The 13,038-nt window shown below is 38.0% G+C and overlaps 1 protein-coding gene across 4 annotated transcripts in view; it reads left to right on the top strand.

Moving 5' to 3' along the window:
* Window positions 1–13,038, top strand: part of SNX9 (sorting nexin 9) — a 58,917-nt gene that overhangs the window by 14,120 nt on the left and 31,759 nt on the right. For all 4 annotated transcript variants that reach the window (XM_068184685.1, XM_068184683.1, XM_068184684.1 and 1 more), the window contains exons 2-4: window positions 4,435–4,521; window positions 6,339–6,413; window positions 7,523–7,645. In XM_068184685.1, coding sequence (XP_068040786.1) covers window positions 4,435–4,521; window positions 6,339–6,413; window positions 7,523–7,645 — 285 coding nt within the window. The remainder of the gene's footprint in view (window positions 1–4,434; window positions 4,522–6,338; window positions 6,414–7,522; window positions 7,646–13,038) is intronic.

Genomic DNA, 13,038 nt, shown 5'->3' on the forward strand with positions numbered 1-13,038 from the left:
AACAGTAGTCATTCTATGTGGGTAGTTGATCATTCATCTCAAGGAAGGCTGAGCCAGGGAAGATGTTGTAAAAGCTGCTCTGAGCACAGCTGATGTGCATTAGCTGTTAGCCTGTCTGCTTATGGCTGGTGAGGAATACACAGGGGCTTTCACTGTCCTTCTCCATGACAGAGCTACCCTGCTGCAGCTGAGCTGTAATGCAGGCAAGTTTGGCACTGCGCACATCAGGATTATTCAGTTCCGGGGTAAGGTGCTTTTCCATCTGAGCCTAGGCTTGAATGAAATATCTTGGAAAAGGCAGAAAGATCCTTCTCATGACAAATAGGGGTTTCTGTTGCTTTATCATCTCTTTCAAGATTTTGGGGGGCATCCAGCAGGAGCCAATGGATCAGAATATCTGCAGAGATCTTGGATATTCATCTAGTAATTTAGTGAAACAACAGTGCAACCTTTCATTGGAAACTTATTTTAATGACTTTTCCTAGTCAACTTCCTTCTCACTTCATTTATGCTAAAGAGTCTTAACCCTGACAGGTAAAGTTGCATAGTCTTAGGTTTGCTTTTAGAAATAAATTGGCAAATACTCTCAGTTTTTTTGTTGTTGGGTTTCTTTTCCTTTTGGTTTTTAATATTATGGAAAGAAGAGGGAAGCACTCAACTCAAAAGTAATGGAAGAAAGTGAAGTCTGCTCCAGGCCTGCAGAGGAATAATATTTCACGAATCTAGATACTGCTTTTCAGTGGGGGAATCTTTGGTGTTTTAATATTCCTAGGCATGATTTTATCATAATTCTAAAAAGGCAGTAATAATTATTGATTGCAATTGCTCAATGTTGGGAGGCTTCACACTGTAGTAAGTCAGTAAATCTATAAATTGGGAAACTACAGTCCAGTTGTGTATCTACAGCAGGTAGAACAAGCTCCAAAAAATGCTGATATAACACTGAGAATTGCCAGTTTCCTTTTTATTTCCTTTATTACAATCTAAATTTCTACATCCATACTGCAGAAAAGCTAATTTTCCTTTAACTCTTACTGGTTTCCCCCATCTTGGACTTGTAGACAAAACTGCTGGCTCCCTGTCATTCTGGAGAAACTGCAGTATCTGCCAGAGGTGCAGACATGCAGGGGATCAGAGACACCTTTCCCTCTTGCCATGGGCTGTGGCAAGGTTCTGCTTAATCTGTGCCAGGCTTTCCTCACATGAAGGGAGCATGAGATGAAGGTCAGGATCCAAACTCCCAGTGGAGATGCTCTGTTGCCACCTGAGCAAAGGGAAGCAGTAGCTTACAGTACAAGACCCAGGCCTGCTCTCAGGTCAATGAAATCAGTTAAAGCTTTTTGGATTAGCAGGTTGTTTTTTTTTTTTTTTTTCAAAGCAGGGTTGTTTTTTTTTTTTGACAAAATAACTTCAGGATCCAGAACCATTTGTATCTTGGAGCAGAGGTGGTGGTGGGAGAGGGGAGATATACATACAACCAGTAGATGAAATTAATTTTCTTATAGCTAATAGATTTGTTAATGGTTCTTTCTTCTTTTGCATGTTTGCAGTAATCTGTAAATTGAAGCAGTGGCCTTGATTCCACTAACAAAATATTTTAATTTCTGAAGTTCCTGTAGTTCTTGGACTGTTTGATCCTTTTGTATATGATCAGAAGTAAATATGAAACACAACGGTTACTGTAAGAATTTTTTTTTTTTTCTAAGCTGTGTTTTGAAAAAGTTCTCTTTGTGGTGTTCATTAATCTGGACTGATCCAGATTAATGATCTGGAATTCATCAGACATTCCCATTTTATGAATATTCAGAATGTCCCTAAGCTTAGCTCTAATATTCAGTGTGTGTATTGGAGTGCCAAGAAGCTAAAATCCTTTTCTTGTGAAATGCTTTTGTTCCATGCCCACTTGCAATTTTGCATGAGTTGCAAAGGTAGATAGAACTTTTAAGTTGTATCTGCTACTTGGACACAATATTTATGGTCAGTAAGAAGGAAAAAGCTTATTGAAAAGTCAAACCATTTTCCATTTTGTAGTATTTTGGAACTGATTGTCAGAAGTTTAAATAAGTTGGGGCTGATGTGTCTGCCCAGGGAAAGCCTAGGGGGTTTTCCATTGTTAACTGTACACTTAGTAGTTGGGGCAAAAACATTTAGTCACTTAGTTTTAATTTGGAATTGGTTGAGTTTATAAACTCAACAGTAGGAGGGTAGTGTTAAAGCTTACTTGCCAGAACTTCTTAAGGTCTCCATTTCCAGCCTAGGCAAGTGAGCCTAGAAATGCCAGTGAAATGGAGAGTACTGGCAGAAAAAGATGAGGAATGTATTTGAAATGTCAATATACAGACCAGATTTCAGATGTACCTCAAATTATTAATGCTCTATAATAATCCAGTTCTGTAGCATTGCATTTTTTTAAAAATTTGTTTTTCAGTTTCTTCAACCGTAGTTAGCAAGGTTTGTTTGTAATTTTTTCCCCTGTTTTCTACTTTTTCTAACTTTTGAAACAGGCATCCAGAGCAGGCCAATAAGTGGACTTCAGCATAATGACTTTATTAAATTCTATGTATTTCTTGTTTTTTCTTTCTCTCCAAGCTGAATACTTCCATTTTTTTTTTCTGAATAACTTTAATTTCACTGCTGTATCTGGCGAATCTAGTATTTGCATCTGTTCTTTTATTAGACAGAAATACATTTTATCTTTCCAGTCTAGTCATCACTGGGGATGTTTTGCTAGTTTGTCTGAAGGCTGATAAAATCTGTCTGTTGCCTTTTTTTCTGGGAAATTCTCATCATTCCTGTGAATAGAAGCAAGAATTTAATACTATGGTGTATTACTTGAAAAAGGCTAAGAATACTCCCTGGTTAAGGAAGCTCCTTTCCCCATGATTCAGATGCCCAGCATCTGAGTGCTGTTAAATTGACTTGCAGAAAGTGGATAAATTTTGGCAACCTGCTGTAAAAAGGACATGTTCAACACTTCTAGCTACTACTGCTGAGGGAAGAGCTCTGGAGAGTGGTGCTTTTTATACCCCTGCTTAAAATGTTCTTGTATTTCTAAAGGTGTGCTGCTTCTCTTCAGTTCATTTTTCATGAAAGTGAGGCAGCTTATTCTTATATTTCCATGGAGGCCAGATGTGCTGCTGGAAAGAAAGCAGACAGTGTTATTATTGAACACAGTTTTTGCCTCTTTATCTCTGTTTTGCATGGCATAGTCTGAAAGTGCTGAAAGGCTTCATTCTAAGGAAAAGGTTTTCATGCAAGGGAGCATTCAGAGTGCTTAGGACACATGGTTTTCTGCAATGTTGTGATGATCTAGTGGAGAAGACCAAGTGTTTGATTTGTTGTGCACATGGTTTGGGATTAGATTTGACAGCTGAACAGCTGAAACTTGTGTGTTTTTTCTCAGCTCTGTTTTTATTTACACTGAAGTAAAGTATCTTTTGACCAGCCAGAAGTATTTCCACATGATACTCATGAAATTAAAATGTGGGGGTGGGAAGTTCTGTTTTCCTCTGGTTTTCTGTAAGAAGTTGTGTCTGGGTGAGGATTATAACAACCTGCAGTTTTGAGACAGGCAAGACTTGGCGGTGAATGTCTGTCTTTCAGTATTTTTTTTCCTATCACATGGCTTACTTTCAACAGAAATTATTTTATTGTCTCCTTTGACAGACAATTTTACTTTTTGTTTAGTTTTTTTTTCTTCCCCTCGCCCTCCCAAGTACAAGAAGGAAATCATTGCTCTATATTGAATGATGTTATTAGTAAAACCAAACGTTTCAAAAATTTATTTATGTAGTGTAATAGCAGTCAGTGCACAGCAAAGCCTTTGACATCTAAACACTTAAAACTTAAATTTTTTTTGGTTTTCCCTCCCTCCTCATGCCAGATATAACAAACCTAGTCTCACTGCTTGTTTCTGCATTTGCATAGTTCTTCCCATATAGTCTCAAAACATAATTTTACGTATTACATTTTATGCACAGCAGTGGTTACTTACATCTGCAGTTACCTGCTTTCCTTTTTCTGAATTGCTTGCTCTGTGAACTACTTCCCTTTATACAAATTGGAGTTGGAATATGTCTTGTATAAAACAAATAAAAAAAAAATTTTTGCTAAAGTTAGAAACCTTACCTTCTTCCCCTGGAAAACATTGTACGTATAGTTCTGGACATGACAGAGAACAACCAGTCTTAAATCCTTGTGGTAGATTACCTCCAATAAGCTCCACATGAGAATTTTATCTTTTAAAGTTGTTGTTACTGTTGAGTTTGCAGTTCAAATCTAGGAGATGTCAGCTTCCTATGTGCTGAGTTGCTCTTTGTACATTCAGCCTTACCCCGTTTGCTGTTTCTGTAAGTTAATTTGTGCTGATGCTTTCTTATTGAAACCTTCTACATAAGCTGGAAACCTCACTGTTACATTCTTTTCCACATACAGGCTCGTGTTATGTATGATTTTGCTGCTGAGCCTGGAAACAATGAGCTGACGGTCAGTGAAGGTGAGATCATCACAATCACCAACCCGGTAAGAAAACTGAGATGGAATTTGCTTCAGTGCACTTTCCTGACCTAGTTCTATCAACAGATGGAAGGAAAATGGTGCTGGTGACAGCTGAAAGCCCTGGCTACCCTTCCCTGAAGAATAAGCAAAAAAGCAGAATACAAAGAATTTTCTAATAATCTTTTGGAAACCAATGTAGTGTTTTGGAGGATGGGGCCTTCTCAAACTGTGCCCACACACTTAAGAATGTGCTCAGCTTTGTTTTCTTCCAAACAGAGCTGAGAGACAAGTAAGAGGAAGGACCTAATGGTGGTGATTGCCTTTACATCTGAATGCTTTGTCTATTTTTGTGTGCCGAATAGTGCACATTTTGTGCGTATGTAATCTTTCAGGTGCTTGCCACTTGCATTTAAATGTGACATCCAGCTCACGTCTAGGTTTTGAGTTTCTTAATCAATGACTTCAGCATTCCAAGTTTGGTAAAGAACTCACAACAAAAATTTTTTACTGAATTTTTGTGTCCTTTCATAATTCAAGAAATATGGACAAGGTGTAGGGAAGAAGTGGTGACAATACTATCACAATGCTATCAGGGCGTTGTTAAATGAATAGAACTTTTTGGCACTGACATTTGATTTATGTCCACATTTTGAATTTCAGTGTACTTTAATTGTCCTATGTAATTCTTACCCTTGGTAACAAGGTATTAATTGATTCTGCTTTGAATTTTGTGTAATGATATGGCTTAGTGAATAGACTTGCCTTGTAAAACAAACAAAAACCACCTGATCATGAAGCAAGGTCTTATTTATCCATTTGTATAAAACACATGGATTCTGTAGAATAAACTTAATTCTTTGAAGATCCTAGTCATGTGTAATCCTGATAATTTTTAGTTCCACTGATCTTAAATACTTGAGGCAAATATTTAATATCATCAATTAAAAAGCAAATTAAGAAAACCTAAAATTTAACAATCTCTGTCTAGCCTATGTGTCTCAAATTTTCATCTATGAGCTAGCTTGACATGTAGCTATGTATTCCCTAAACAGGTTGATTTAAAACAGAGCTGGCTTATTCCAGATAATGTTTCCTGGAATTAACTTAGCTTAACTGCAGATGTCTACAGAGCTTATGTAGTGTATGTAGAATGTGTGTTTAAAAAACCCCAAACATTATCATGATGTCCCACTGAGATCAGAGCTGAACTGTTGCTAGTTCTTTCTAAATTAATAGTGTAAGACTGCTTCTGAAAAGAAATGTGAAGTGGAAAGAATGAGTCCAGTTCTTACATGGCATGTGGCTCTTTTAATCTTGAGAATAGCCTTAGCATTTCTGTGGGTGATAGCTCTCACTCATCACATGTCTCTGCACCTTCAATAAATGAAGTAGAGATTTTACAGATATCACCAACAGTTTTATTCTTTGAGTCTTGTTTCTTTATAGTCTGCCGATTAAAATTAATTCATTGAAACAGACATACTAATAGCTGTGTTTATATGCAGTCTGTGGCCAGGCAGTTGATTGTGGTTTCATAAATGATCAAAAGTGCTGAAAAATTAATTATTTTCCCCTTCATGCTTGTTAAAATCTGAAGTCCAGAGTAGCTGTGTAAAACCAGCACAGTCTGCATTGTGTTTAAATGGGTATCTGCTGGTTCAGCAGCTTTGAGCGAGTTTGTTCAGTTTCACAGTCATAGCTGTGTTTTGAGCATTGACAGCAAGACAGTGCTTCCTGCTGAGCATTTGACATTTGACAGCAAGACAGTGCTTCCTGCTGAGCTATATGAAGCATGTTGTAGGATCCATCTAGCAAAATTATTTCTATATTATTTCTTTTAGGATGTTGGTGGAGGCTGGTTAGAAGGAAAAAACAGCCAAGGCGAGAGAGGACTTGTTCCAACAGATTATGTTGAGGTAAGTGACTACACTGTTCAGCACTAAGAAAGCAGAACTGCTGAAAAGGCCATCCTCTGGTTTGCTGACCAGACTGAAATACTCAAACAGAAAGCTTGGAATATATAATCTTGTTTTAGCTGGCTTTGGACACCAGTACAAAAATGCCATCCAAAACTCCTGAGCTTCTTAGTGGTTTACCAAGAAATGCAACAGTAAGCTGTCTATAGTAAATACAGCTGATCTGCAGAACATGAGTTGTTTTGAATCCGCTTTGGTTTCGGGGGTCTCATAATCCAAGAATTGGGGCTTTTTTTCTGTCTGAAGATAGAAATATGGAAGTGAAATGAGTAATGCAAGTTTGCACTAGTGTTGCTGTGGCAGACTTGATGCATGCTCATAAATCTGGAATGGAGCCACATTTCTGGGGCTCAGGATGTGGGTTACCAAATCCAGGGACTACTCAGCTTTTCTTCTTACTGAGACCCTCTGTTGTCTCTTCAGTGTGTGTTGTTCTGATTGTTGTTTAAAGACCAGTGGTATAGTTTTGGGGGTGGCATGGGATCGCAGTACAAAGACTGCAATCTCATTCACTCTTGGATGGCCCAGTGTCTGCATGTGTGCAGGTTGCTGCTTAGGTGGGTGAATACCTTGGCTGTAATTCCTGCAGCCTCTTACGGCATGTGTCTCTCTTCCTTCAGCAGTGCTGTATTTATTTAAAAAAAAAAAAAAATGGGGAGGAGGGGAAGGAAAAGCGGGATCATGCTGGCTCACATGACCTTCTGTTTTTGCTTTAGTTGGTTAGGTCCTGGTCTGGTAGCTTTTGGCTTTCTCCAGGTACTTACATTAACAACCTTTAATCTCTAAGCAATTTATAGATAGGTGTTCACTGCCACAACAGTCTTGTATGTTGTAGTTGTAAGGCAACCTAGTTCCATCTGGTGTGGAAGTAAATGCTCCAGAGTATCATGTCAGTTTCTTGTAAAAAATTCAAGTGAATTTGAATTTAAAAAGGTTATATGCAAACATCTTAAAGTGTAGTGATATGAGTGTTAGGGTGATTGTATATGACAAAGCATAATTTGGATAATTGAAGAATGAAAAATTATTCTCAACCTTTTCCATTTCAGATTATAACCGAAGGTGCAAAAGATGGCGTTAGCTGTGGTAACTCATTAGCTGATCAGGCCTTTTTTGATTCCCTTTCTTCAAATACAGCTCAGACCAACTCTGGTGCCAAAAGCAGTAATCAGGTATGTCTTGTGGTTTTTCAGGCACTGTGGGCATGGAAACTTTTATTGACATAATTGCTTGCTGTACTTTTTTGGTGAACTTTCATGAAAGTACTAATTAAAGTAACTGTGTTTTCATTAGGGAACACTTTTGTTGAATATTAATGATGTGTGTGACTGCTCAGATACTGTCACTGCTGGAAAATTTAGTAGTCTTAACCCTTTCAGAAATGGAGCATTTTTATTCTTTCCAGTCTGCAATGATATAAATCCCTAACTACTTCAGTCTCTGTAAGTGTAAATGCACTCTTAGCAAATTTATTTTATTTTCAAGCTACTTCTTTTAGTATGCTAACTTTATTAAGGAATGAGAGTTTTCTTTTTTGATATCTTATACAATTAGGGGATCTATACATCAGCAGCCAGAGTGAATGGATATATTTCGTTCTTCGAATTTGAATAAGAGTAGTTTCTTGGATTAAAAACGATGAAGCAAATTCATGCATTGTCAGCTGGAGAAGAGGCTGACTTTGGGTTTGCTGCAAAAATATTTTTGTTCCACTATTCATAGCTTTTTGTCTGGTGCACCAGTTCATTAAGCAGCAAATACTTAGTTCCAGGTTAGGTATCTGAGGACACATTATCTTAAACACAAGCAGTTTATTATGGTCTGCAGACCGGCGCATGTAGGAAGTTAAACAATTTGAAGTCCATAGGTCAACAAAAGAACAAAATCTGCTTTTTTTCCAACAGCAGCATGCAAAGGTCTTTTGTGTTGAAAAGTAAATGCTTTACTTATGGTAACAGCTGGGGGGACACACCTGGTTTGTAGGTCAGTTAAATAGCAGTTATTAGTTTTCTTAATTGCACCACAGGACTTTGACATGAAGTGAGTTATTTTGAAAAGTCTACATGAGACATTTTTGCATGACAGTGAACGTAACTATTCATTGACTATAGTGTGTTTGATTTGGGCTCCCTTGTAGTCAGCTGGATAATGCCAAGATTGTTATTCCGCGATTGTGTGTCCTCACTAGAGGACTCCAAACCTCACTGTGACTGTCTCAAATGTTTCAATGTTTATTTTTTTAATTGATACCCAGTTAATATGTGAGGCTAAAAGCAGAACTCATTAAATGCCTCATGAGTTTTTCATGTCAGACTGAGCCAAAAGTTTTGATTATAGGTTAGTTTTGCCTCAGTAAAAATTGCAGTAGTTTGAGTGCAAAATGGGGAACCTCTTTTCTTCCTTGCTGTCTGTTACCCTTGCCCCATGTTTTTCCTGCTGTAGTGTTTCTAGCAAAACTTTGTGTCTGAGAAGGCTTGAGATATTTGCAGCAGCTATTTGCTGCCAAATCAGAGAATACTGTTTCTCAGAGGAGAAACAAAACTTAATTTGATCTAGGAAGAATTACTTACTAATCTAATACACAGAATATTTTGAATGGGAATAGAGGTATCTGTCAGATCTTGTTCTGTTCTTAACACATAGTGCTTGTGCTTCGAGAAGAGAAGAAAAAAGGTCTTGACTGTGCAGAGGGAAAGATTAAAATAAAGTTATCTGCTATATTCTAAATAATAGAGAATTACTCTGGCAATCTAGTCTTGGAAGTTGCATTTCTAGAGGAGTGAAAAGCTTGAAAATGTAGTCACTTTACACTGTAGTTTACACAAGGTCAACAGTGTACTGTCCCTGTATACAGATTGCAGGGTTTTTCATAGATTTTGGAAAAGAGTAACTTCATGAAAACAGCTTGTCACATTTGCATCAGTGTCCTACTCTTAGAAGTATCCTGTTCCTCTCAGTTATCCTTCAAATGCTGTGTGAGATAGATGGGAGGACCACTGTACTGTAGTGCATTATGGTAAAACTATACTACTGGCATGGAGAGAGAGAGAGAGAGGAGGACAGTGTGCACCTGGACGTAGTCAAGGCCATGCAAGATGCAGAGGAAGCATATTTCATCAGGCTGGTGTCTTTAGGTCCTCAGTTTTTATGGTTTTTTCATAGGAGGAACCATTCTGTTGTGTGTTCAGGGTTTTATATCAAAAGTTATTTTCATTTTCTCAAGTCTTATTTTTCTTGAACTGAGTTCAATAACTCCTAGTTGGTTATATGCATTTTCTAGAAAACTGCAGATCTTGATTTCTTCTGACATATATCTGGTAGTTTTTTCTAGTGGATTATTGCTAATGGGATTTTAATTTGTATACTAAGCAGTCTGGAAGCAGTTCTGGCTTCCACTTTTGACTGTTAGGCCTTTCTCCCAGATCAGAGACCTCTCTAGTGCAGGCATTTTCTCCTTACAAAAATCCTATGGCTAATTGTCTTCTTAATTAAGAAATTCTGTCTGTTCATTCTTAGATTGGTTAGAGTTGCATGCATATATATATCTATAGATCTATCTATATATACATATATATCTTAAAGTAAGTTACCTGTAGACTCTATTGGTATTGGAATAATAATGGCACTGAAATGAATATAAATTTTGTCAGGTTAAGCCAAGTGAACCTAAAAAATAGAGTGAACAAAAAGATCATCATTTTTGATGTAAAATGCATCATGTGTTTTTCTTTTATAGTATTTCTTTGATGCTGAGTTTATTCCAGAGGCTGTAGCAGTAGAGGATATTCTCTTTCACACTTCTAGATAGTGCTTCTTAGTGCAGTTGACAAAGAGGTTATTATCTTGGTGGCATTTGGAGCCTTCATAATTTACGTATGTATGGAAATACAATCATTAATGTAAAATTCATTCTGAGTTGTCTCTTCCAGCTGGGTTGATTTGGGGTTTTTTGTGGTGGTCAAGATTAGTGCTTTTCTAGTTAAGGATGTATTTGCCTTTATTTTGTTGGTGTTTCAGGTTCAGAGACTGCTGTTTTAACACCAATGATCTCTCTTCCCCTATTCGCAACCACAGCTTGTGGTATTTTTTCATTTCTCTAACCTAAAATGCTTTGAAAGTTGTGAACAAGCAGCAGCTCTCTGTTAATTATAGTGTTTATCTGAATTATTTAGATTTTGTTACAACTGTATTGGCCCAAGCTAGTTCTTTCTGTTGAGAAGTTAAAACACTCTCTGTACAGTAATTTCATTAGTGGTCCATAAGCAGACTGTATGTACAACTTGCCATAATCTAGTCCAGCTGTTTATAGCCTTTGTAACCTGCAGCCTTGAACATAGGATAGAAATGCTATAAATGTTAGTATCCTGTACATTTTAGTTTGTATGGTTTCTCCTCCCTTCCTTCTAGAGCTCAGTGTAGCCTTTTTTCTTTCTTCTCCCTTCCCTGCAGAATAGAAAGCTAGTATTAGAAATGTAAAAATGAAAATAAATTGGACTACTGCCTGTCTGTTTCAGGGTGGAAGTGGATCACAGCTACATTGACGTAAGAGCTGTAGATGTGGCTTCCCTATATTGAAGATACAAAAATAGTTCTTGTACCAAACTGTATGTTGCGTTTGTAGAGGAGTTTGTTCCCTTTTCTTGACACTGATTCTCTAATCACTGCCATAGTTCTTGATGAAGATGACTGTACAGTTCTTCTTAGTTTGGGGTAGAATAAGTATCCTGAGAGTTCGCATTTTTGTGAATTGCACATTGTTCCATTGATTCGTATTGACCCTAGAGAATCTTCATGTTTTGTGTCTCCAGTAGAGCAGCAAGGCCTCATGAATAGGTACAGGAAACATTTAACAGAACCTCTCATGTTTGTATTGCTTTATCCAGTGGTAAGAGTGCCATCAGTTGGGATAGTTTCTCTCGCAGAAGAAAAGTGAGATAAATGGACTCTTATGCGTGCAAAACCCTTCCCTTCCGAAAGCTGTGGGACTTATGTGTAGGCAGGATGAATAAGAAGTTAGTGAAAACACTTAGTTTGATATCCAGGAGCTAAGGCAACTCAAGTTACCTGGTATGTAGACATAAGTTGTTGAACATGCCTAAGGAGACCACTAAAAAAGCTATTTCCAAAGTTTTACTTCATATCTTTCAGGCTTTTTGCAATGAAGTGCTGGAAAGGCAAATTGTCATGCTAAATTTGCATACCATAACTCTCACTTCCCCTCCCTGAATTGCTGTGAGATGCAATAAATGCTAAGATTGAAGAAAATAAATATAGTGCTTTTATTAAGAGTGCAGTATTCTACTTATGTGGAAATTCTGACATGCATGTTATTAAATTCTTGTAACAGCATTTCTGTTCTCTGATGAATCTGTGTGTGTAGTGAAGGAGAAGTATCATCACAGGAAATGTAACTCACTTGTACTTGACTGGGTCCAGTTTGTCTTGTTAAACCAGTATGCTAAATTATCATATAAAATATGCAGATAGGTTCACCAAGGGAGTTACAATTACAATTGTAACTTCTAGTTCCTGTTACAGATAATGACACTATAAAATCCACTATTGCTGCATGTGAATTGAAAGCAGCTTTATCCCCTCCACCACCTCAGTCACAATATTGCATTCAGACTGGTAACAGGAATTTGTGACCAGCTCTCATTTAAGCAAAGTACAAGGCAATGGCTTCTCTGCAGTACTGAAAACAGTGGCTTGCTTGCTTTGAAATGAATCACATTTACATATTAAAAAATAACCATCAACATATAACAGTGATTTTATCAATTCCAATTATAGAGTTGTGTTGAGCTTTTTTGTGGATGACCCAGTGGAATGCAAAGGTTTAGGCAGGAAGTTGTTAAACTGCTGTAATACTGTGATCACTCATCTCCTTCATCTACACCTGTACCCTCAGGCAAAATATTACTATTGAAATATTTTTCCACAATTTACAGTGTTGGTATGATTTTTTCCTTGTCCAATTCACAGAATTTTGGAATGGGTCAGGTTGGAAGGGACCTCCCAGCTCAAGCAGGGTCATCTTAGAGCACATGGTACTGCATTGCGTTCAGTTGTTGGCTATCTCCAGTGATGAAAACTCCACAACCTCTCTGGGCAGCCTGTTCCGGTGCATGGTCACTCACACAGTAAAGAAATTTTTCCTGATACTCAGGTGGAACTTCCTGTGCATCAGTTTCTGTCTGTTGCTCCTTGCCCTATTGCCTGGCACCACTGAACAGAGCCTGGACCCATCCTCTTGACAACCTCCCTTCAGATACTTATGGACATTGATGAGGTCCCCTCAGTCATCTCTTCTCAAGGCTGAACAGGTCAAGCTCCCTCAGCCTTTCTTCATAAGAGAGATGCTCCAGTCCCTTAATCAGCTTTGTAGCCCTCCTTTGTATCTCCTCCAAGGGCTCCATGTCTCTCTTTTGCGGAGAAGCCCAGAGATGGACACAGCTCTCCAGATGAGGCCTCACCAGGGCTGAGCAGAGGGGCAGGATCACCTCCCTCAACCTGCTGGCAACGCTCTTCCTAAAGCACCCAGGATGCCATTGACCACCTTGGC

This window comes from Anomalospiza imberbis, chromosome 3, assembly GCF_031753505.1.
Source record: "Anomalospiza imberbis isolate Cuckoo-Finch-1a 21T00152 chromosome 3, ASM3175350v1, whole genome shotgun sequence".
In the NCBI taxonomy this organism is placed as follows: Eukaryota; Metazoa; Chordata; class Aves; order Passeriformes; family Viduidae; genus Anomalospiza; species Anomalospiza imberbis.